This window comes from Macrotis lagotis, chromosome 7 (assembly GCF_037893015.1).
Source record: "Macrotis lagotis isolate mMagLag1 chromosome 7, bilby.v1.9.chrom.fasta, whole genome shotgun sequence".
Classification (NCBI taxonomy): Eukaryota; Metazoa; Chordata; class Mammalia; order Peramelemorphia; family Peramelidae; genus Macrotis; species Macrotis lagotis.
In genome coordinates, this window is record NC_133664.1 from 47,324,225 (window position 1) to 47,346,373 (window position 22,149).

The window sequence follows — 22,149 nt, forward strand, 5'->3', positions numbered from 1 at the left end:
TCTCTCTCTCTCTCTCTCTCTCTCTCTCTCTCTCTCTCTCTCTCTCTCTCTCTCTGCCTCTCTCTCTCTCTGTCTCTCTGTCTCTCTCTCTTTCTCTCTGTCTCTCTGTCTCTCTGTCTCTCTTTGTCTCTGTCTGTCTGACTCTCTCTCTCTCTCTCTCTCTCTCTCTCTCTCTCTCTCTCCTCCCTTAAACTGTCTCTGTGTGTCTCTTCTGGTCCCCACCTTGTCACAGTGACAATAAAAATAACCCTCACTTCCCACAGAGAACAAGATGACTCATCCATACCTCAGAGGGAGCTAAATAACTGGCTGATTCAGCAAACATGCCCAGTAAATGTCTGATGGTATTTTCTAAAGTCTCAAATAGTTCTGCTGCCTGACCCGGGGGCCGGTCTGAGGGAAGAATTGCTATCCCTCTGTCACATCCCTCTTTGACCAGGGTACACAAATAGATAATTGTCCCTTCCTGTTCTAGGAACAAGACACTGGGAGACTAAAGGAGAAAGGGGTACATATTGGGAAAAGAAAAAGTGTGAGATGAACCCATTGACTCTGAAAAAATCATACAATTGCTCTATAGGAGCAACTAATCTAACCCCTTAACTTTTTTTTTCATTTTTTTGTTTTTTTAAAAAATTTTTTTAAACTTTTTAAAACCTTTTATTCTGTTTTGTTTTGTTGTGTTGTTTTTTTTTGGCAAGGGTTAAATGATTTGTCCAAGGTCACACAGCTAAGTAATTATTAAGCGTCTGAGACTGGATTTGAACTCAGGTCCTGTGTTCTATCCTCTGAGTCATCTAGATGCCCCACCCCCCCAACTTGGAAAGTTTTTAAATGAGAAAGAAGTGGTTGACATGCAACCAGAAAGGAAGCCAGGTTTCATCAAGAATGGGTTATGTCAAACTAATCCTATCATTTTTGGTTTTTTTATTTGATCACTAAATTAGCAAATTAGGGGAATGTTGTAGGTAAAAATTACCCAAGTTTTAGAAAAGCATTTGATTAAAAAAATCCTGTACTATTCTTGTGGGAATGATAAAATGATATTCCCAATTAAATGGATTCGAAACAGACTGGACTCAAAATGTTGTTAAGGATTCACTGTCAGCTTGGCAATGGAATGCTCCAGGGATCTATTCTTGGTCCTTTGATGTTAAAGTTTTTAATCAATGAGTTGGCTGAAGGCATACTCATAATTTGCAGGTGACACCAAACTAGCTGGGAGGCATCACTAACACCCTGGATTACAGAGTCAGGATCCTAAAAGGATCTTGACAGACTAGAGCACAGGGTTGAATCTGAAAAGAAATTCAATAGGGATAAACAGAAAGGCTTGCATCTTAGCCTCAGAATGTCAATTTTACAAGTACAAAAGGGAGGGGAAAGCATGGTCAGACAGCAATTTGCCTGAAATAAAACAATTCATATATTATATATAATGCATATATATGCAATTTATATGCAATTCTTCCACTTTCTCAAACTTCTCACAAACTCTCTCCCTTCTTCCCTCTCCTTTTCCCTCCCTTCCTCTCTCTCCCTCTTTGTATCTCTCTCTCTCTCTGTCGCTGTCTCTCTCTCTCTGTCACTGTCTCTCTCTCTCACTCTCTCTCTCTCTCTCTCTCTCTCTCTCTCTCTCTCTCTCTCTCTCTCCCTCCCCCAGACTGCCATGTTTTGATGACAATATCATTTCTACCCATGTCTCTATTGATTTCTACCCAAATTCTCTCTCCCCTCTTTTCCTTTGTGATTCCCACATTTCTTCAAATGACCATATATTTAAGATATAATATGAAATACTCTTATAGTGAAACTAAATCCTACTCTGACCACCTTACCCCATCCTTTAAGTATCCTGTTTCTTTTGAACAAAGTGCATTCTTATTCTTATAATTGATTGTCTCTGTTTCTCTCTCCCCCTTGTTCTCTCTCCTCCCCTGCTCTTTGTTTTTTCTGTTTCTCTCTCCCACTTTCTTTCTTCCTCTCTCTCTTTCTCTCTGCATCTCTCCTACCTGCCTCTCTTTCTCTTCTCTGTCTCTGCCTCTTTCATCAGCTATATTTTCATTCCTATGCAAGTGCCAGTATAAAAGTAGCTTTTGCCCTTCAAGGATTTATAATATAATATAATATTTATAATATAATTATATTATATTATACACTTCAGGGTGTATATTGTTATATGAAACAGGAGATAATTGATTGTTAAAAACTGTCTAACATCCCCCCTTTCAAGCAGCTGTCATAGGTATTAGGTAGCCCTGGTTCTAACTGAAAGGATGGCAAACTTGTCACCATATTCACCAAGAAAAGAAAAGAGAATGTGCTTAGAAGCAGCATAGAAGAAGCACTTAGTACAGTATCTGACTAATAAAGATTTACTGGTGAATCAATAGAATCCTAGGACCTAGAAGGCAGGAGATAGGAGGAATCTATGGGGTGGTTGTGAGGAAAGTGCTTTGTATACAAAAGTATAGAAATGAGAGCTATTATTCCATTTGTTATGAAAATAATATGAGAAAAACTAATAGCTCTTGACTTGCAGCCAGCAGCTCATCTTTCAACATTTCTGTTGCCCTGGTGATGTGGGAATTCTACTTTCTCACAAGGATCTTGGTTCTTTGAGCAGAGGTTTGCGCTCTAGACTTCATCTGCTACCCTGGTCCTTTTCATTGGCTCTCTCTGACACCTAGAATGATCTCCACCTCCTTGGTTACCTTCAAATTTCACCTCAAACTCACTCTCTACAAGAATCTTCCTTGATGCTGGCACCTTCCCTCTGAAATTTCCTCCCACTTATCCTGTCTATGTCTTGGATGCACATTGATGTTTGCATGCTGTCTTTCCCCATTAGAATATATAAGCTCCTTGAGGGCAGGGGCTGCCTTTTGTCTCCCTTTGTATTCTGAACTCTTAATAAAGTACCTGGCACCAGTAAGCACTTAATCAATGATTGTTGATTTGGTAGATCTGTGACCAGCAGTCAGTGAACTTGAGAGATGGACATTTCCAACTTTAGTGATACTTTGGAAATTTGAGAGTACCAGGGTTCCTGGGTCAGTCCTGGCCACTCAGTAGGAGATGATTCCTAGGAGGACACCACTTCTTGGAAGAAATGACTACAAACAATTATCTATAATGACCCACTGCTATTAACTAGAATAGGTTTGGGGGGGAGTGGCAGAAGGGGAACCAATATACATAATGACAAGTATTTAAAGAGCTATTAGATGTGTTCTGTTTGATCCATGAGGTCAGAGAACTCAGAGGAATAGGAAAAAACTACAAAGAGGTGAAATTAGGTTTGTGTAAATCTAACTCCTAGAGGGTTCTATCATCACTACATTGATCCTGGTCACAGTAACAGTTATAGGGTACTATGTTCTCTGTAGCAATTGGGTGCTTGCCTCAACTTACCGCAAGGGATGCTTGGGGAAGGTTACAAAGCTCTCTGATTCTCAGAGAATAGCTGCTTCTCCCTTTCACCCCCATCTCTTTGTGGGTGGTAGCAGCTAGTCTCATGAACAGCTAGTGGGTATGGTCAGTATGAATTGATCTAATCAAAATCATAGCTCTTAAACACCTACCTCCTGGGAAGCTACAACTTCCTTCCTAGAAAGAGCTTCCTATTTCAGTGAATCTGTTCAAAGGTGCCAACCACACTCAGCATGAATAACCGGACATGGTGTTCAATATTCATACTTAAACAGGTAGCATGTGACTCTTTGTCTCAACTTCTCCCAAGATGAAAGGAGTCCTTAATTCAGTATATCACAAATCTTAGAGCTGAGGAAAGATCACGTTTCAGATGCCTTCTCCTGTGTCCATGGGAAAAAAAATCCCATAGCACCTACATCTTCTGCAGCTCAGTATCCATCATTTCTTCCCCCGATTCCTTCCTTGGCCAGAAATGACTGGCTTTTCCCTCCTATATTTTACCCTTCCCCCCGTCCCTACTTTATCACAGTCAAAGATAGTCATGGGAGAGCAACGAAATGGTAGTTTTCTACCCATAGGAGCTGTCCAAAAGTGGAATGGGATGCCCATCTCAGGCATGCTTCAGAGGGGATTTTTGTTGCAGTACAATTTGGATGAGATACCTTCCAACTCCAAAATTCTTCGCTTCTGTGAGATTTAAATTTTATCTAGGATTCAGCTCCTTCTCTCATAAAGCTTACAGCCTAATTGGGGAAATAGGATACATAACCCATAACTAGAGAACAAAATATGAATATTTTTCAAGTTTATTGATGTCAATGACAGTGTTAGGGTCTATGAAAGTAACTTCGAATCAGCTAAGCTCTTTTTTCTATTTGATGCATTTCCCTGGAAATACAATTTTGCCCAAATACCAAGTTTATCCTGGGTTTTCTTTTTCATACTTCAAAACAAAGAAACTAAAAAAATATAAAGTCACCTCTATTCCATGAAACAATAGCAATAAAACAGTTCTTTTAAAGCTGGTCAGTCCCTTGAAAAATACCAAATATTCTACTTTAAAGGGTATGTCTAAATTTGTCTCTACATCTAAATTCGCCTACTGAGTATTCATAAGAGTGTGTCTTAGGAGAAAGATGGATTTGGAGTGAGAAAACCTAGGCTTTATTTTTTTTTACTCTGTTTCTTATTGCTTGTCTACCCTGGGAAAATTGCTTTCTAGTTTTCTATCCTGAAAATGAGTGGGTTGTTATAGATAGTCCCCTCTGGATTTTGTAACTCTAAGACTTTGTTTGATTTCTAGTGGCACTTAATGTCTCTTTACATTTGGATAGGGCTGGAGGGTTGACTGGAAGATACTCATACCTGTTTTTTTATTTTATTTTTTTAGGTTTTTGTTTTTTGTTTTTGTTTGTTTGTTTGTTTTTTTGCAAGGCCACCCAGATAGGTAATTATTAAGAGTCTCAGGCCGGATTTGAACTCAGGTACTCCTGACTCCAGGGCCGGTACTATGTCCACTACAACACCTAGCCGCCCCTCACACTTGTTTTTTTTAAAAATCTAGTTCTTACATAGGATGATACAGTATGAGACAAAAAAGTCTCTGTGATTTAATGAATACTTTTAGATAGTAAGTGGCACAGTAAATAAAATGACCTGGTGTTAGGAAGAGTTCAAATCTGACCTCAGACATATACTAGCTGTATGAACTAGGGCAAGTCACATAACTCTCTTTGCCTCAGTTTCCTCATCTGTAAAATTATCTGGAGATGGAAATGATCAACCACTCTAGTACCTTGGCCAAGAAAACCCCAAATGGGGTCACCAAGAGTTGGATATAACTGGACAACTTCCAGATGTATTAATACTATAGCTACAGACTGACCATATGGATCTCCTCCCTAAGAAGAAAAGAAATAGTCTACAGATATGACCATGGTACCCAAGCAGTTTTATCAATTTCTGACTATGTCCTTATTGGTCCCACTTAGCATAAGTATTCTAGAAGGTGTCTGCCTATCTGTGAATGCTGCACTTGGACCACTAGAATCTAGTCTGAAGTTGCCTGGACTATCCTGATTGCTCTCTCAACACCAGAACCAATCAACAATCAATCAATAAACTTTTATAAAGCCCCTACTATGTACCAGACACTGTGCTAACCATCACTGAGATTGAGATGAATTTGGGATAGCAAAGCTATCTGTATCCTCAATAGACTTTTCCCATTAGATTGGTTTTAGGCTAAAATTAAACCTTTAGTTAAAGTGAGAATTGGGTTCTGTTTCTATGCCTTAAAACAGGCTTTGGCAAACTACTAAGGGTCAAATCTGGCTTGTAGACTGTGTCTGTTCTCCCCAGAAGCCAAGAACAGTTTTTATATTTTAAAATACAACAAAGTTTTATTTTAAAATATAAAAAAATTAACTTAAAAGAAAACAAAAAACATGAGGTTGGATGAATTTGACCTTTAGGCCTCAGTTTTCCCCTGCCTTAAAATCTCAGATGACAGGATTGGTAGGATTTTATATTTTTATTAATGCCCCAAATCAAGTTATTCATCTAGACATGGAGGGGACCCTGGATTCTTTTCAGTACTTGTAAAAGCTAATAAAGGAACCAGAATTTCTTTTTTTTTCCTAGGACCAGACTAGCTTCATTGACAAGAAGACTGCCCATCATAAGTCAGTCTTCTCAGGCCAAAGAGGCTCAGAGCCTATCTACACCAACAAAAAAATGATAGATTTATAGATTTTACTTTTAATGAATACAAAGCTATTTGGAACACAAAACATTAAAAAATATATTTTGCCTAGCTTGATGCAGTGGGAAAAGCACTAAATTAAGAATTAAATAACACGTATTTGAATCTTTGGTCTGTCACTTTTTAATTATGTGACTTTGAGTAGGTGACCTCACTTCTCTGGTTTATACCATTGACAAAATGAGGAGATCAGATTAGAGGATCCCTCAGGTGCTATCCAGGTTCATATCCTATGATATCTTAAAAATATCAACAAAGGTATTAGACCTAAGAAAAGAAAGGCTACTTTCAATTGGAGACTTCAATAAAAGTTTCATTTGGAGGCAGCACACCTGAAGTACGACTACAGGCTCCAGGCACCAGCTCTAGGTGAAGCTAAATCCTACCTGTCTTTGTCCAGGCTCTACCCATGATCCATGGAGGGCAATGGGGTAACAGGCTACAAAAAGCCTATTGGGGAAGACAAAGTAGTTTGAATTTTCTTTGGTTGTCAGTAGGGATCCCACAAATTCTGAGCAGAGATGCAAAACATTTAGGCTTTGATAGACTAGAAAGAGATCAGCCCTGAATCTCTTGAGTAAAGTTGGGTTTATCCTTCATAGGTCAAGTCAGATCCAACAAGCCAAGAGGTAGAAATAAATATCCCCCTTGTATGTTCCCATATGCAAAAGAAAATGTCCTTTGAAAACCAGCATGAACATATTTCACTCTTGTTTGCATATTTAAAAATTAATCTTGTGTTCCCTTTGCTTATAGGGATCTAGAGGTCCAAGTCCAGGATTGAATTCAAAGCCTCCTAACAAATCTAAATAAAATGTCCTTTCCCTTGACATAAGGTAAAGTCTATGAGTTCCAAACCCAGGAGGAACTAAAATTTGTTTACGGACTCCAAATCCCCAGATAATGCAGATGAAATTATGGTTCTCTGGTTACATGAAAACCTTTCAGATTTGTCTACAATATGGAAACTGACATGAATGGATGTATTTTGTTCACAAACAGAGGTTGCACTGTTTGATGCATAGAGGTCACAGGGCAGAAGGTAGGACCCTGCCTTAGAGTTGCCTTTTCACTCCAATTACATAATGCTATGAGGCTACTAGGCCTTGGGGGCACTAAGGGACATTTTGAATTGGGTTGGAGAGGAGTCTCATCTCTTTAGACCTGGGAAATCCTAGGACTTAATAGACCCCTACCTCATTTTACATATGAAGAAATGGAGGACTAGAGAATTCCTTAACTGGGACTTGCCACTTCCTTTTTTGCTTCCAGTAAAAAATGAGGGGATCGGACTAGGTCATCTCTTCACTTCCTTTCCTCTGGAAATGCCCAACTCAAGTGCAATCTCCTGAAGGAAGACTTTCCTGATTCCCCTGGTTGTTAGTGAAGTTCTCCTAATTTATCTTGCATTTTAGTGGAAGGAATGACCACCCTGCAATAGGAGGACCAGAGTTCAAATCTGATCTCAGATACTTATTAGCTGTATGATCCTGGGCAAGTCACTAGGCCCCATGTACCTCAATTTCCTACTCTGTTAAATGAGGTGGAAAAGGAAATGACAAACCACTCCAGTATCTTTACTGAGAAAACCCCCAAAAGGATCACACTGAGCCAAAGATGACTGCACAATAATTAAGCTCTTCTTACATTTTCCAGAACCAAGCTGCCAGTTCACCTACTAGGCATCTCCACACCTCATACCCCTTTCTATCTTCCCTTAAATGTTATTTTTTTCCCCACCTATTAGAACGTAAATTCCTTATGGTCACACATTTTTCTTCCTTTTATTTGTCTCCCAAGTATTGTCCAGTTAGCACTTAACTTCTTCATTTATATATTACAAATTCCCTGATTTACTTGCTATTTTTAAATTTAAAAATTATTTTTTCAGTCCACAAGCATTTTTTCTCTCTCCTTCCTGAAAAATAATAAATAGAACCCAGAAACAAATACGCATAGTCAGATAAAAGCAAATTCACCATTCATCACATCCAAAAAATGTTTCAATCTGTATCTTGAGTCCATTTATCAGAACATTGGTGGAATCCTTGGTCATTATTCTTCTAGGACCATCCACACTTGCTCTTTAATTCTGTTCCAGGAATAAGAAAAGTCTACTTCTATTCCACTGGGACCCTCCCAAGCACCTGCATCATGGCCTTTTCTCCAAACATTTGGAGTCACCCAATACCTATTAAGCCATTAGTAATGGCTTAAATTTCAAAGCTTTTCCTTCTTAAATCATCTCACTGGGGGAGTGGGAACCCCATTCACTCCCCCTCCTAGATGAATTCAACTAGGTAGGGGGGAAAAGAGGAGGGGGGATCTTTTTTTCTGATTTCTCTCTCTCTGACTCCTCTAATTTCTCAAGGTCCAGTCAAGTCCCTTAATAACCACTGGGAAATGAGCTGAGGAGACTGTTCCATGGCTTGTGGACCCAGGACAGTAGACAGCAATTGCTTCCATTCTAGATAGCTTCAGCAGAAAGACCTGGAATGAATGATCATAAATATGAATGGACCTATATTGTCCTTTCACCCCTTAGAGGTGATCCTTGGGGGAAAATGGCTGAAAAATTCACATGAGGGAAGCTTGCACAGGTCTGACAGTTCTGAGGCCAAAAAGAATCTTATTTTAGGGCTATCTCATTATAGGCTTTGTTAATTACTCCAGATATTTTATATATGACAACCAATCCAAGGGCCATTTACTTTGTCCCAAGATAGTAAAAGTCTACCAAAAGTCTGCCTAGAATAAATGAGAAAGAATCCTGATTTTATTTACTTTTCTATCCATCCCTTCTATCTTTCCATTCTCCTACTCCTCTCTCTCTCTCTCTCTCTCTCTCTCTCTCTCTCTCTCTCTCTCTCTCTCTCACACACACACACACAGAGTAAATTGGTTTAAGGCTATAAATGAAAAAAAATCAGAGAACCAGGATCCTTTAGTCTTAGATGCTCAATTTATTATTAAAATCTGTGTGTTGTTTGTTGCTTATAGCAAACTTTTCTGGTTTTTGGAAAGAAAATTTAAAGGATGTTATTAATATTCTCTTCAAAACAATGGCTTGCTACCAATTCTATAATTCTATAATTCCATAATTGTTGAGTCTTCCTGGTTAGGGAAGAATGGATGGTCTAGACAAAGATGTCATTAGCCATTGAAATTTCTTGCAAGTAATAATAATTTTAAAGACATGACAGTTGATAGTTTCAGCCTCTAATAAAAGGTTTTACCAGGCCTACAAAAGTCACTGAAAGAAGACTGGTTGGAGTTTTAGTGGAGTTTCCCTTTGCCTCTACCTTCTGAAGTTTTTATGATGCATAAAAATAGTCAATAAATGGATAGGCAGCTAGGGAAAGGATGATGAGTAGCCTAAAGCTGGATAATCCACAGGCTACCACCATGCTCTGGAATAATAAAGAGTTGGCAATGGCAGCAGTAACTTGGACTGTAGTCATGATTTAGGATCATAACCTTAAAGAATGTAAGAGCTGGGAGTGACCCCAAAGATTGAGCATCTTAATCAGTCATGGCTAGGGTGGAGTGACCAGTATTTTATCCAGGAAGTTATTATTTAAAGGGTGCCAAAACTGAAAAGACTGCATAATTTTAAATTTTGTTACATTTTGGACAGCATTTTTTCTCTTTCAGCAACTTAGAAATAACTGAGCTTACCACTTGGTTAGTAAGAATAATTAAGCTGGAAACTACCAGATGGTGCCCTTTCAATAACCCTTATTTTCATCCCAATGGCCACATACCAGGTAAGTGTTTCCCTGTTCCCACCCTCTCCCCTATCCCTCACTCACCCAGATAAGACCCTCTAGGAACCTCTGGGTTTCTCAGAGGGGTCTCTCTCTCTGCCCTCCCACTTAGTCTTATAGTATTTCCACATCATAAATTACAAAGTTGATTTGAAGGTACATTTTGGTTTGCATACTTTGGTTGTCAAAATTGTTACCTACAAGTCTACTTCTAATCTAACTCACTCATTATACAGATAGGGAAACACAAGCCCACAGAGATTAAACGGCTTTCTCAAGGTCACACAATCATAAAGATAATCAATCATCAAGTTTCTTCTTCTAGTGAAAATCCAAGGAAATACATATTTTCAAGTCTCATGAAGAAGAGGAGACACTTCTCCTGAGCACTATGGAATGTTAGGGTCACTGTAGGGAGGCCTGAAACCCCAAATCCTAATACAATGTGGGTGGTCTCCCCAAATTAGAGATTCTTTGAAACCTCAGATCACTGCCCCCCCCCAAAAATCATAGACATTTGTTGCCAGGGCCACAAAGTCTGGGTCAACAGGTTGAGTGCCTCTTTGATTTAGAAAACTGAGAAGGCAGCAAGGAGGGCAGGGCTTACAGGTTTAGCTATTATACCTGGTTCAACCTTTACTCATTGATTTATTTTATTTTCATTTTTATTTTATTTTCATTTATTTCATTCATTTTATTTTCATTACCTCTATTTCTCCTAGGCGACACAGTGGATACAGAGCCATGCCTAGAGTCAAGAAGACTCATTGTCCTGAGTTCAAATCTGATTTCAGACTCCGACCCTGGGCAAGCTACTTCACCATGCTTGCCTCAGTTTCCTTATCTTCAAACAAGTTGAATAAAGAGATGGCAAGCTACTCTAGTATCTTTATTAAGAAAACACCAAATGGGATGATGAACAGTTGTACACATTTGGTAAAACAACTGACCACCAACACCTCCCCCTAAGTGATTACTAGTATAACGGACTCTATTCCATGTAACTAGCATGTAACCTTACTAAACCTCTGTAACTTTATTTCATTGAGTTTTTTAATATAAGGGACATTTAAAAATGCTTCATAACAGGAGGTCTTCCCCAGTTGTTCCTGGGAACAACCTGACTCCCCCCCCCTTACAGAATGATGTATATTTAGCATCTAAGTAACTTCTAGATTTCAGCAAGAAATACAAAAGAAAATTTCTACTCTCTAGAGATCAAATTAATTTATAATTTAAACAAAGATGAAATTTCCAGCTAGGAGTTCAGTTGAAACATACTGCCTCCATCTTTAGCAGGGGATGATATACTTTGTTCTCTGTCATTAGTCCCTATTGTATATAGGTCAAAGTCATTTAAAAAAAAAAGTTTTCTCTGTATCAGAGAGTAGAAGGGACCTTCAAGATTATCTAATTCAAGACTTTCATTTTAAAGACAGGGAAACTAAGGCCAGAAAGGATCAGTGGTTTTCCCAAGGCTATCCAGATAACTTATGACAGTTAGTGCCAGAATTCAAGTTTTCTTATTTCCAGAATGCTGCCCATTTTTAAAATTTTATCATAAACTTGACAGACATTAACAAACATCAACACTTCCATATTCAAAGACAAACAGAAAAGATTGTTGTCTAGGTAATGTAGTTTCTTTTATTTCTTTTAAGAAATCTATGTTAAAGTTAATCTGATGGTATCCACATTTCCCTTCTGAATCCTGGTTCTCTCTTCTTTGAATTTTAAATTTTTCATGGAAATTATTTTCCTTGTTTTACACTTTATTTTTTTATCTCAATCACTTTGAACCCACACCCCCTAAAATAAAAACCTCCTCTAATAAAAACTAAGTATTGTCAAGCCAAAAAAAATTCACAAATTGGTTATGCTTCAAAATTTCTATCTCATTCTGCATCACTACCAAGAAGTGGGCAGCATACTTTATCACCAGCTTTTAGAGTTGGGACTAGCCAGTGTCTTTTCTACTAGACTTTTTCTTCTTGAAGACATAAACGAGTAACAATGGAAAAAAAATGTACACAGACCCCAAAATATCTTACACCTGATGTATTCTGTCTTACTGTACTTTATCTTTTGGTGCATCTACTGATCAAAAGGTATTTTTGCTTTGTATAGTTCACTGTGCTTAGTGTTAAGGATGCAAAGTTAGGGGGAAAAAAAGAAAGAAACAATCCCTTGTCCTCAGAGTATGCATTTTGCCAGGGGGAATAAATGAGTCAATAAATATTTATTCTGCTCCTATTGTATATTAAACAATTTATAAGCATGGGAAATACAAAAAAAAAAATCAAGTACATGAGAAAACACCAAGCAACATAGGGTGACTTCAAGAGGATGAGGAGAGAGGGACTGATTCTTTTTAACTTTTTTTTTAATGCCATGGACCCCTTTCAGGGGTCTGGTAAATTAGGAACCTGAGCTGTGCTCTAGAGGACACTAGGGATTCTTCAGATATCCTGCCCTCAAGAAGCTTCATTCTTCATTTTGCAATTAATTGATAAATAGTGAAGGATATCAACAGGCAGTTTTCAGATGAAGACATTAAAGCTATCTTATAGTCATATGAAAAAATGCTCTGAATCATTATTGACTAAAGAAATGAAAATTAAAGCAACTCTGAGTTATCACCTCACATTGGCTAAAAAAGCAAAAAAAGGAAAATGATCAACATTGAAGGTGATGTGCAAAAAATAGGACACTAATGCGCTTTTGGTGAAGTTGTGAACAGATCCAACAATTCTGGAGAGCAATTTGAAAATATGCCGAGAGAGCTATAAAACTCTGCATACCTTTGATTCAAGAATACCATTACTAGTCTATATCCCAAAGACATTATAGAAAAGGAGAAAGAACCTACATGTACAAAAATATATTTTTAAAAATTTTATTTATTTAAGGCAATGGGGTTAAGTGACTTGTCCAAGGTCACACAGCTAGGCAATTATTAAGTATCTGAATCCGAATTTGAACTCAGGTCCTCCTGACTCCAGGGCTGTATCCACTGTGCCACCTAGCTGCCCCTACAAAAATATTTACAGCAATTTTTAAATAGGCAAAAAAATTGGAAATTAAGGGGATACCCATCAATTTGGTGAATGGTTGAACAAATTATGGTATATGAATGTGATAGAACACTATTGTTCCATAAGAAAGCATGAGGCATGGAACTTCAGAAAAATCTAGAAAGAATTACATGAACTGATGTTGAGTGAAGTCAGCAGAATCAGGAGAACCTTGTGCATATTAACAGAACATTGTCAGATGATCAACTGAATTAGACTTAGCTCCTCTCAGCAGTTCATGAGCAAAGACAATCCTAAAAGACTTGTGATGGAAAATGCCATCCATATCTAGAGAAGAAGCCATGAGGTCTAAATGCAGACCAAAATATACTATTTTCACTTTTTAGAATTTGTTTTATATTTATTTTCTTTCTCATGGTTCTTTTGCCTTTTATTGTCGATTCTTCTTTCACAACATGACTAAAATGGAAATGTGTTAAACATGATTGTACATATATAACCTATCATTAGATTATCTCTATCTGGGGAAAGAGGAAGGAAAAAAGGGAAGGAGAAAAATGTGGAACTCAAAAACTTGCAAAAAAGATGAATGTTGAAAAGTATCTTTGCATGTAGATAGAAAAAAATTATGAAAAAAATCTGAAAAATAAATTAAAAGGGGAAACTAGGTGGTGCAGTGGATAGAGCACTGGCCCTGGAATCAGGAAGAGCCGAGTTCAAATCCAGACTCAGACATTTAATGACTAGCTAGCTGTGTGACCTTGGGCAAGTCACTTAACCCCACTGCCTTGCAAAAATAAACAAATAAAAAAATTAATTAATTAAAAAAGAAGCTTACATTCTATTGGAAGGACTATAGCCTCACTCTTTTACCTTCAGTGTGACTAGCCTTATTCATTTGAGTAAACTAAGACAGAATTCTGGGTGTAAATGAAGGGAAGTGGTTAGAAAAAAATAAAAATGAATAAGCAGCAATTCATCTTGAGACTTCGCAGTAGGCTCACTTTTTCTCCTCTGTAAAATGGGGATACAGAGCTGTTGGGAAGAAAGCATTTTTTTAATGCTCTCAAACCCTCCAGAAATGGGAGTCATTGTTCTGGTTTCCTTACCCGATGGTGCCATCTGCCAACCAGCCTGTAGTACATGTGGCAAAGGAACATTCCAACACAGCTCGCCGCAGCTCTGCCGCAGTAGCTAGGTGAGCGCCAGAAGCTGCACAAGAGGCCCGGGCCACAGACAGATCCAGGCCCTGAGAGCCATTCCAGGATTCCAACACAAAGAGCTTCCCTGCAGGAGAACACAGAAACACAAGCAGACCCATCAGTCTGAGCAAAAGTAGCACCTGTCCAGGTTTATTCCTCTGATCAGGCACCTGACCAGATAGCAATGGACCCCTTTAAGGGTTTTAAGGAAAACCAATTCTACATAAACATTTTTTAAACTTGTGATTTCTTACAGAACAATAGCATTCAATCACATTCATATACCACAATTTTTTTAGCCATTCCCTAATTGATGGGCATCCCTCAATTTCCAATCCTTTGCCACTACACAAAGAGCTACTATAAATATTTTTTATTCTAAAAGTATTGTTTTATTTTGTGGGGGGGGGGGCAGTGGGGTTGCCCAAGGTCACACAGTTAGGTAATTATTAAGTATCTGAGAGTGGATTTGAACTCAGGTCTTCCTGACTCCAGGACTGGTGCTCTAGCCACTGTACTATATAGCTGCCCCAAAGTACTGTTTTTTTCCTTAAAGAATCCCAAGTTGACTCCTAATTCTAAAGGACCCCAAAGGCCTTTAACCAGATCATTCTCATATTATGTATCATTTCATCACATCTTAGTCTCCCATCCTAGATTTAGCCCTTAGAAATTATCCAGGATAGATGAGGAAACTGAGGCAAAGATTAAATGATTTGTTCAGTATCATATCACATAGCTAGTAAGTATCTGAGACAGATTTGAACTTGGGTCTCTAAGGGGCAGACATTTCGAATCCATTTTAGATATGAACAGTCAGAAAGACAGAGACAGAGACAAAGAGAAAGCAGGATCACAGGGAAAGGGGAGGGTAGAAAATCGTTGATTTCCTAATTTAAAGATTCAAACTGTTTTTCCTGCCTCCCAAGGTTTCTGTGAGAATCAAAAGAGATAATTATTGAAAAGCACTTAGAATATGGCCCGGCACACAGTAGGTGCTTTATTAATATTCATTATCATCACCAGCAACATCATCATCATCACCAACATCACCACCACCCCCATCATCATCATCCCCCATTATCTCATCACCTCCATCAAAATCATCATCATCACCATCATCATCTCCTGAATGAGCTTCTCCACAACCCTAGGAGATAGGTGCAATTATTTTTGCTATTTTGCAAATGAGGAAATGGAGATACAGAGAGGTTACATGCTGACTTTGAATCGCACAGCTAGTAAGTGTTAGAAGTAGTCTGCCTTTAGATTTAGTCCCCTTTCTCAAATTGATTAGTTAAAGCCAGTTTACTGGATCACACCTTCTTAGCCTAAATTTATACATTTTGGTAACTGCAATTTATATTTTTGGTTATTTAAATTGGCAAATTTTACCCAAGGACTTGTTACCTGTTTCCTTGTGAGGCTTTTAAACATACTATTCTGTTCCACATATGCTGCCTTCTCCCCACTGCCCTACACCCCACCTGAAGCAAGGAAGATAAAATGTCCTCTAATCTGGGAAGGAGTTAAATAAAACGGCTAAGGGAATCAGTTTAGAGTAATGACAACCCCTCCCCTAGTTCCGCTTAGGAAGGATCTTAAATTGAATTCAAAAAGACAACTTTGAAAAAATATTCTAAATCATTTCAAAGACAACTTTGAAAAATGTTCTAAGTCAACTTGGAATGCAGTCAATAGAACTCTCCAGTGAAACTTTACTGAATATATAAATACAAATATTTCTATGTAGCCATATATAGATATTCTCTCTCTCTCTCTCTCTCTCTCTCTCTCTCTCTCTCTCTCTCTCTCTCTCTCTCTCTCCCCAATGGACCATTTTTTTTTTTGCCAAATGATGAAGTCAGTCCCTAAATTGAATGTATGTCGGTTAATCCAGGGTTTGGATTGAGTGACTTGTGGATAAAGATGCCTAATACTTTTTTTTTTTTTGCCATATTTGAACTTTAAAAAAGTCCCAACAACCTTCCTCTCTCTCTCTCTTCTTTCCTTGGTCTCTGTTTTATTTCAGGAATTGGTTGGTTTAGTTTCTGTTTGAAAATGTTTGCTACAATTCTTGTGCCATGATTCCTATAACTTGTCAGTGACATTTCTGAAATAGCCTTTGAACACACATACACATGTAGAAATATGTGTGCATATTTATAAACACATATACACATGGCAAGACTATCACAAAATGTGCACCTAGGGAAGCAATGTATTCTACACAGGGGTTTCAGAAATCTTGAACTTGGTTGTCTCTATAAAAATCTCCCCAAAAGGGCAACTGGAATTTCTCATTCCATGTCTGGAATTTGATTAAAAAGCTGAGAAACCTGGACAAATAACCTTTCTCCTTCCCATTCCCAGAAATAAACTCACTTTTGATCAAGACCCAATGAGACGAGACAATATGATCCTCAGGAGTTTGTCTCAAAACCTCCTCATCATTTCGGTTCAATGAACTCCAGAACGAGGCAAACCTAAGTTGTTATTTTAACCAAGCCAGTCTCCTTGGTGGCTTCATATTCTTCCATCTCCCTCCCCAAGGGTTTTTGTTGAAGAGAACATTGAGCCTAGATCCATTCTGAAGACTTGAATTCAAATCCAACTTCTCATATGCTGACTGTATGACCCTAAGTGAGTCACTTGACCTCCGTCTGCCCTTGTGCCTCAAATGTAAAATAGGAATAACACCTACCTCAAAGAGTTGTCAAAAGCAAGTGTGATTATATTCGTTATATGCCCAATATAGTGCCTGTGAGAAAAACGACTCTTAATAATCATTTCTTCCCTTCTCTCTTTCCTCTTTCCTTCACTCGGCTTTGATAGACATCTTCAAAGAATAGAGAGAATACTGCCATGAACTAGCCAGTAGTTTTGAGAATCAGAGAATTTTAGTTCAGAACACAGATTCCTCATGCAGAGACTTTGGGGCCGGACTTGTGTTTTCACTGATATAGGAAAGTACTAATGAGGAAACTGCTCTCCTTCTAGTTAGTTGATCTATACTTCGAAGTTTCTTAGAATTGTCTGGGACATGAGCTGGTTAAGTGACTTGTCCAGGGTCACACAGCTAATATGTCCCAGGTAGGATGTAAATCAAGATCTTCCTGAGTTCATGGTTGGCTTTCTATTTTTTATTCTGCAGCCTATCATGGATATACATAATAATAATAATAATGTTTGTTATTTATTTATAAAGAAGACCATGACATCAGGGAGGTGATACCATGACAAGAGGTGAATTAGATTTGATTGGGGGGCGGGCTGTGCTAAATCACTAACCCCACTGTCTGGAGTGAGGTAGATCCAGTGGCTGGATGGGAATTAGGATAACTGGCGATGGCCCTGGATGGGGGGCAATCAGGGTTAAGGGACTTGTCCAAGGTCACACAGGAGGCCAGATTCCAGCTCCCATCCTCCGGACTCCAAGGTCAGTGCTCTATGCTCTTTGCTACCTAGCTGCTTTGAATACATATGGACACATGTGCATATATGTCACCTTCCTTGTGATGCTGAGGAGTCTCAAAATGTACCATGATAGATGTCTAAGAAAACACCACCACCACAAAACTTCAAGCCTTGGGCACAGGGTATGTATGTATGTATGTATTTTTATAGGTATATATGGGAATATGTGTGTGCATTAGTGGGTAGTGTTTTCAGATTGGGGTTTCCCTATTCTAGTAAAATCACTAGTCTAAATCCCATCCTCTCCAAAGAAAATCTTTTTTTATTTTTGGTAAATTTCATGTAACAAATTTAAAAATCAGACTGCGAAAAAATTTTTTCCTAATACTTGGGGCATTGGAATCCTTATCACTATTCCTGAATCAAAATTATGCGAAACAACCAAACAAAAGCTTCCAAAATACCCAAATTCAAGAAGCTTGAAGTCTAGAATATGAGTTGGATTTGGCCAAGGGTTGGTTGGATGAGCCGGGTTTAAGCTCTGACTAGGATGTCTTTGGATGTGCCCACTTGACGTGTTCCTGCCTACCTGGGAGTCCCATGGAGCACAGTCCTTCTGTTATTGCTATAAGAGGCAAGAAGATGATTTGACTCCTGTTGAATTTCCTCTGCTTGGCTTCCTTTATAGCCTTCCCAGGCACCAGGATCCAGATTTTCATCCCCAGCAGTCTTCTTCAGGGATTTATAAAGCAAAGTGGTAATCCAACAGGAATAAAAATAATACTGCCTCAAATTCATCAAAAGGAAACAAAGGGACCTAGGGCCAGCTAAAATCCTCAGCCATGAACACATTGCTGCCACGGGATCTAAAGTGAGAGCTGGGAGCCCACTCAGGAAAGTGCTTTTATGAAACTAACCTAGGCTTTCTCTGATCTTCCGTGTGGATGTGTGTGTGTGTGTGTGTGTGTGTGTGTGTGTGTGTGTGTGGACATGCGGGCATGTGTGTGAGTGTGAATGTATGTGTATGTGTGAATGGGCATGTGTGTGAATGGGTGTGTGGGCATTTGTGTGTGAGTGTGAATGTGTGTATGTATGAGTGGGCATGTGTATGGGTGGGCGTGAGGGCATGTGTGTGTGCATGCTGTGTCTCTCATTTCTGATCTATTTATTTTCCTTTGTATCAAATCCTTCCCTCAAAACAAGTATTAATCTTTTTTTGTATCAATGATCCATCTGACAGAGTGGTGGAGCCCTTCTCAGAATAATGTTTTTAAATGAATAAAATAAAATACAAAGGAAATCAATTATATTGAGACATGGGTATAAAACTATTTTTTAAATAAAACTCACTGACTCCCTAAAATTTATTCCAGAGGTCTCAGGTTAAGAACCTTTGCCTGAGGTATTTAAAGCATCTTGGATCAATGGAGAAATAGAAATGATTGATTTTTACCTTTGTTTCATGATCAAAAGAATAAAGACTTTAAAAAAAAAACCATGAATAGGATTTGGGAAACTTGAAACCTCACAAAAATCATAAATATCATGGAGTCACTGGGACTTTGTTCTAAAGGGCAAAACTGGGAGAAAGTATTACTTTCTCCTTAAGGGGAGAAGCACACGCTTCTTCTGCTTACTGGGCTTGTTTCTCTGTCCCCCAAAGCAGCAGGATCCACCTAAGCACCTTTAGAGTCCTGTCACCATGAGGTCCCCTTATACTACAGCATAAAATTTGAAGAGACGTGAAAAGCTATGTGGCTCAACCCTTTCATTTTATAGAAGAGGTAACAGAGACCCAGAGAGGCTAAGGATCTGGTCCAAAGGCCCCAAAATGGAAGAACTGAGATTCAGATACTAGTATCAGGAGGTAAATTTGATAGTGGAACAAAAGCACATGTGTGTTAAATGAACCAGGTACAGTCTAGTCCTCTGACTTTGCTAGCCAAATCTGCTTCATGATGCAGCCCAAGGGATAATTAAAATTTACAAGAAAAGAAGAAAATTGGTCTCACTCTGGGGTAAGGTATTTTAGAATACGAAATGGAAGAGGAGTTGACCCAATGACTAAAGCTTGTACCCTCCATTTCAGGCCCCAGATTTTTTCAAAAACTTGGAAAAACTGAAATTTTTCACATCTTATTTTTCCCTTCCAGGAGAGAAACAAATTGTTCTCTCCTTCAAGAGAATGAAATGAGAGATAAGGGCTTAATATTAATTAAGTGTCTTCAGATTCTAGGGTGAAAGGGCTCTCCAGAAATGAGAAATTAATGTTGCTTCCCCAGGCTTCTGCCAACATACCTTCCTTTCTCAAGCAAGATGAATGCTATTCTTGCAATCTTGGAAAATTAAGGATTTTGTCCTTCAGGAATAAAAAAATAGCCCTAATTGGTATATAAAAAAACGAGGAAGATATTTTACTTGGATAGACATTCCAAAGCATGCAGTTTATGGAGGATTCAAGGAAGTTAGATGCCATGTGATGCCTAGCCCCATCTTTTCAAAACCTATTCTTTGAGGATATGCACACCATTGCCCTATCCCATCCCCAGAGTAATTTGTCAGCCAGTTGGTGCTTGTGCTCAAGGGGCCAAGCACTGTGGATGAAGACCTTAGGATCACTGTTAGGAGTGTTGGACAGAAACCAGGAAGACATTACTTTATTTAAGATATGGCACTTATTAATGCTGAGAATCCTTTAGGAGTAATAGCCCCCAATTTTTCTGTGGTTCAAATCTCCTCCAAATCAAAGCCTCAGTTTTCCATTGTTAGATATGCCAAGTTGTTCAATTGCATACAAATGTGTGCATGAGTGTATTTATAAATGGACTTCATTTTCAAATATACCTTGAGGTCAAGAGGCAGACTCCCTCATTTCAGAAATTTTATGGACTCTACCTCACAGAATCCTGTAGGTGTGAATTCTTTGGTGTAATGACATCACCTACCACTGGATTCTGACTGACATGGTAGACATGCTCCCCAAATGCTAGAAGTCTCACAGGGGTCAGCTACCCACCCTCTCCCCAGTCCCACACCATCACTCTGTTTTCCTTATTTTCTTCCAGGACCTAACATTGTCTCTTAGGGAATATTTAGTCAAAATATTTAGAATAAGGCTCTGATACAGTATTATCTGATCCTGAGTCTGAGATGGTAAGAGAAATGCAACTTAACCATCCCATGTCACAATATAGTATTGTACTAGGTAAATATATGTACATGGTGGATAGACTTGTGCTTGGAGTTCAAATCCAACCTCAGACACTCAGTAGTTGTGTAAACCTGGCCCAGTGCCTTTCTCAACCTCAGTTTCCTCATCTGTAAGAGGTTGCACTTAATGGCCTTTAAGGCCTCAATCTAGGGCTATGATCTTATGCTCTTCTGTGCCAGCAATAGTGGTATATCCATCTGGTAGATGGTTTTGTGGCTAACTTTTTACCTCAAAAGCTAGAATGACTTGACCCTCTTGTCTGCTCCTACGGACCAGAGAAAATCCTCTATTCTCGCTAGGCTGGCTTCTTTGCCATGTAAGCTCATACACAACTTGCTCATTTCCCACTCTGTCTTTGCTCTCCACCCCCCCACCCCGTGAAATATGTTTCCTTATCCTCTTCACAAATCAAATTCCCACCCAAAGTTGAAGGGTTGGCTCAAGTCCTTGTGGTAGATGGACTTGCCTTTGGGTATTTTCAGAGTAGTGGTATATTCTAATTTGGGGGTGATGGGTGCACAGATCCTTCTTGTGTTTCCATGTCTTCCCATTAGTTGGAGGAGAGAGGTTAGATACTCAGTGATTAAGTAGGAATGTGGGGATGGAACACCCCAAAGCCACCATGCAATCAGGGACCCTTTTGATTGGCTGATGGTGAGTTCTGGACTTCAAAAGGCCACCCATATAATTGAATCTCAAGATGGTGGAGGAGGGAGGCTGTTTTTCAAAAGAAGACTTCATTGCCATCTGAGATCATGAGGGAACTATGTTCCTGAACAAAAAGAGTATTGAAAAGGCTAACTAGGTCTAAATTTTAAATATTTAAAAAGAAAACTTAGGTAACATCAAATCTAAGACAAGGAACTTTTCCTTTGCATATTATGAATTTATATATTCTCTGTTCAATTGATAATTTTTTTCATCTAGACCTGTGATTACATCTATGTGGCTAACTCCTGTTATAGAGACTCTCACCACAGATACAGATCTGCAAGTAAGCATCTTGGAGACTTGCCTGGGATACTTAGTGACTTGCCAATGGTCACATAGCTACCATTTGTCAGATGGAGGACCTGAAGCCATGTCTTCATACTTACTAATACTTAGATATTACTAATACTTAAATACTATACTAATTCTTAAAATCTCTATACTTACTACATACTTAATCACTTATTAATGCTCTTTACTACTGTCCAACCAGGCCCTCAGTTTCACAACCTTGGAGACTTACTTGGCTCTCCATTCTCTTTGACCCTTCAAAGTCAATCAGTTGCCAAATCTTGTCATTTCTACCTATATATCTTTCATATGTGTT

The 22,149-nt window shown here is 38.6% G+C and overlaps 1 protein-coding gene across 1 annotated transcript in view; it reads right to left on the bottom strand.

Moving 5' to 3' along the window:
- Positions 1-22,149, bottom strand: part of SUSD5 (sushi domain containing 5) — a 98,303-nt gene that overhangs the window by 69,291 nt on the left and 6,863 nt on the right. The window contains exon 2 of the mRNA XM_074195063.1: positions 14,111-14,288. Coding sequence (XP_074051164.1) covers positions 14,111-14,288 — 178 coding nt within the window. The remainder of the gene's footprint in view (positions 1-14,110; positions 14,289-22,149) is intronic.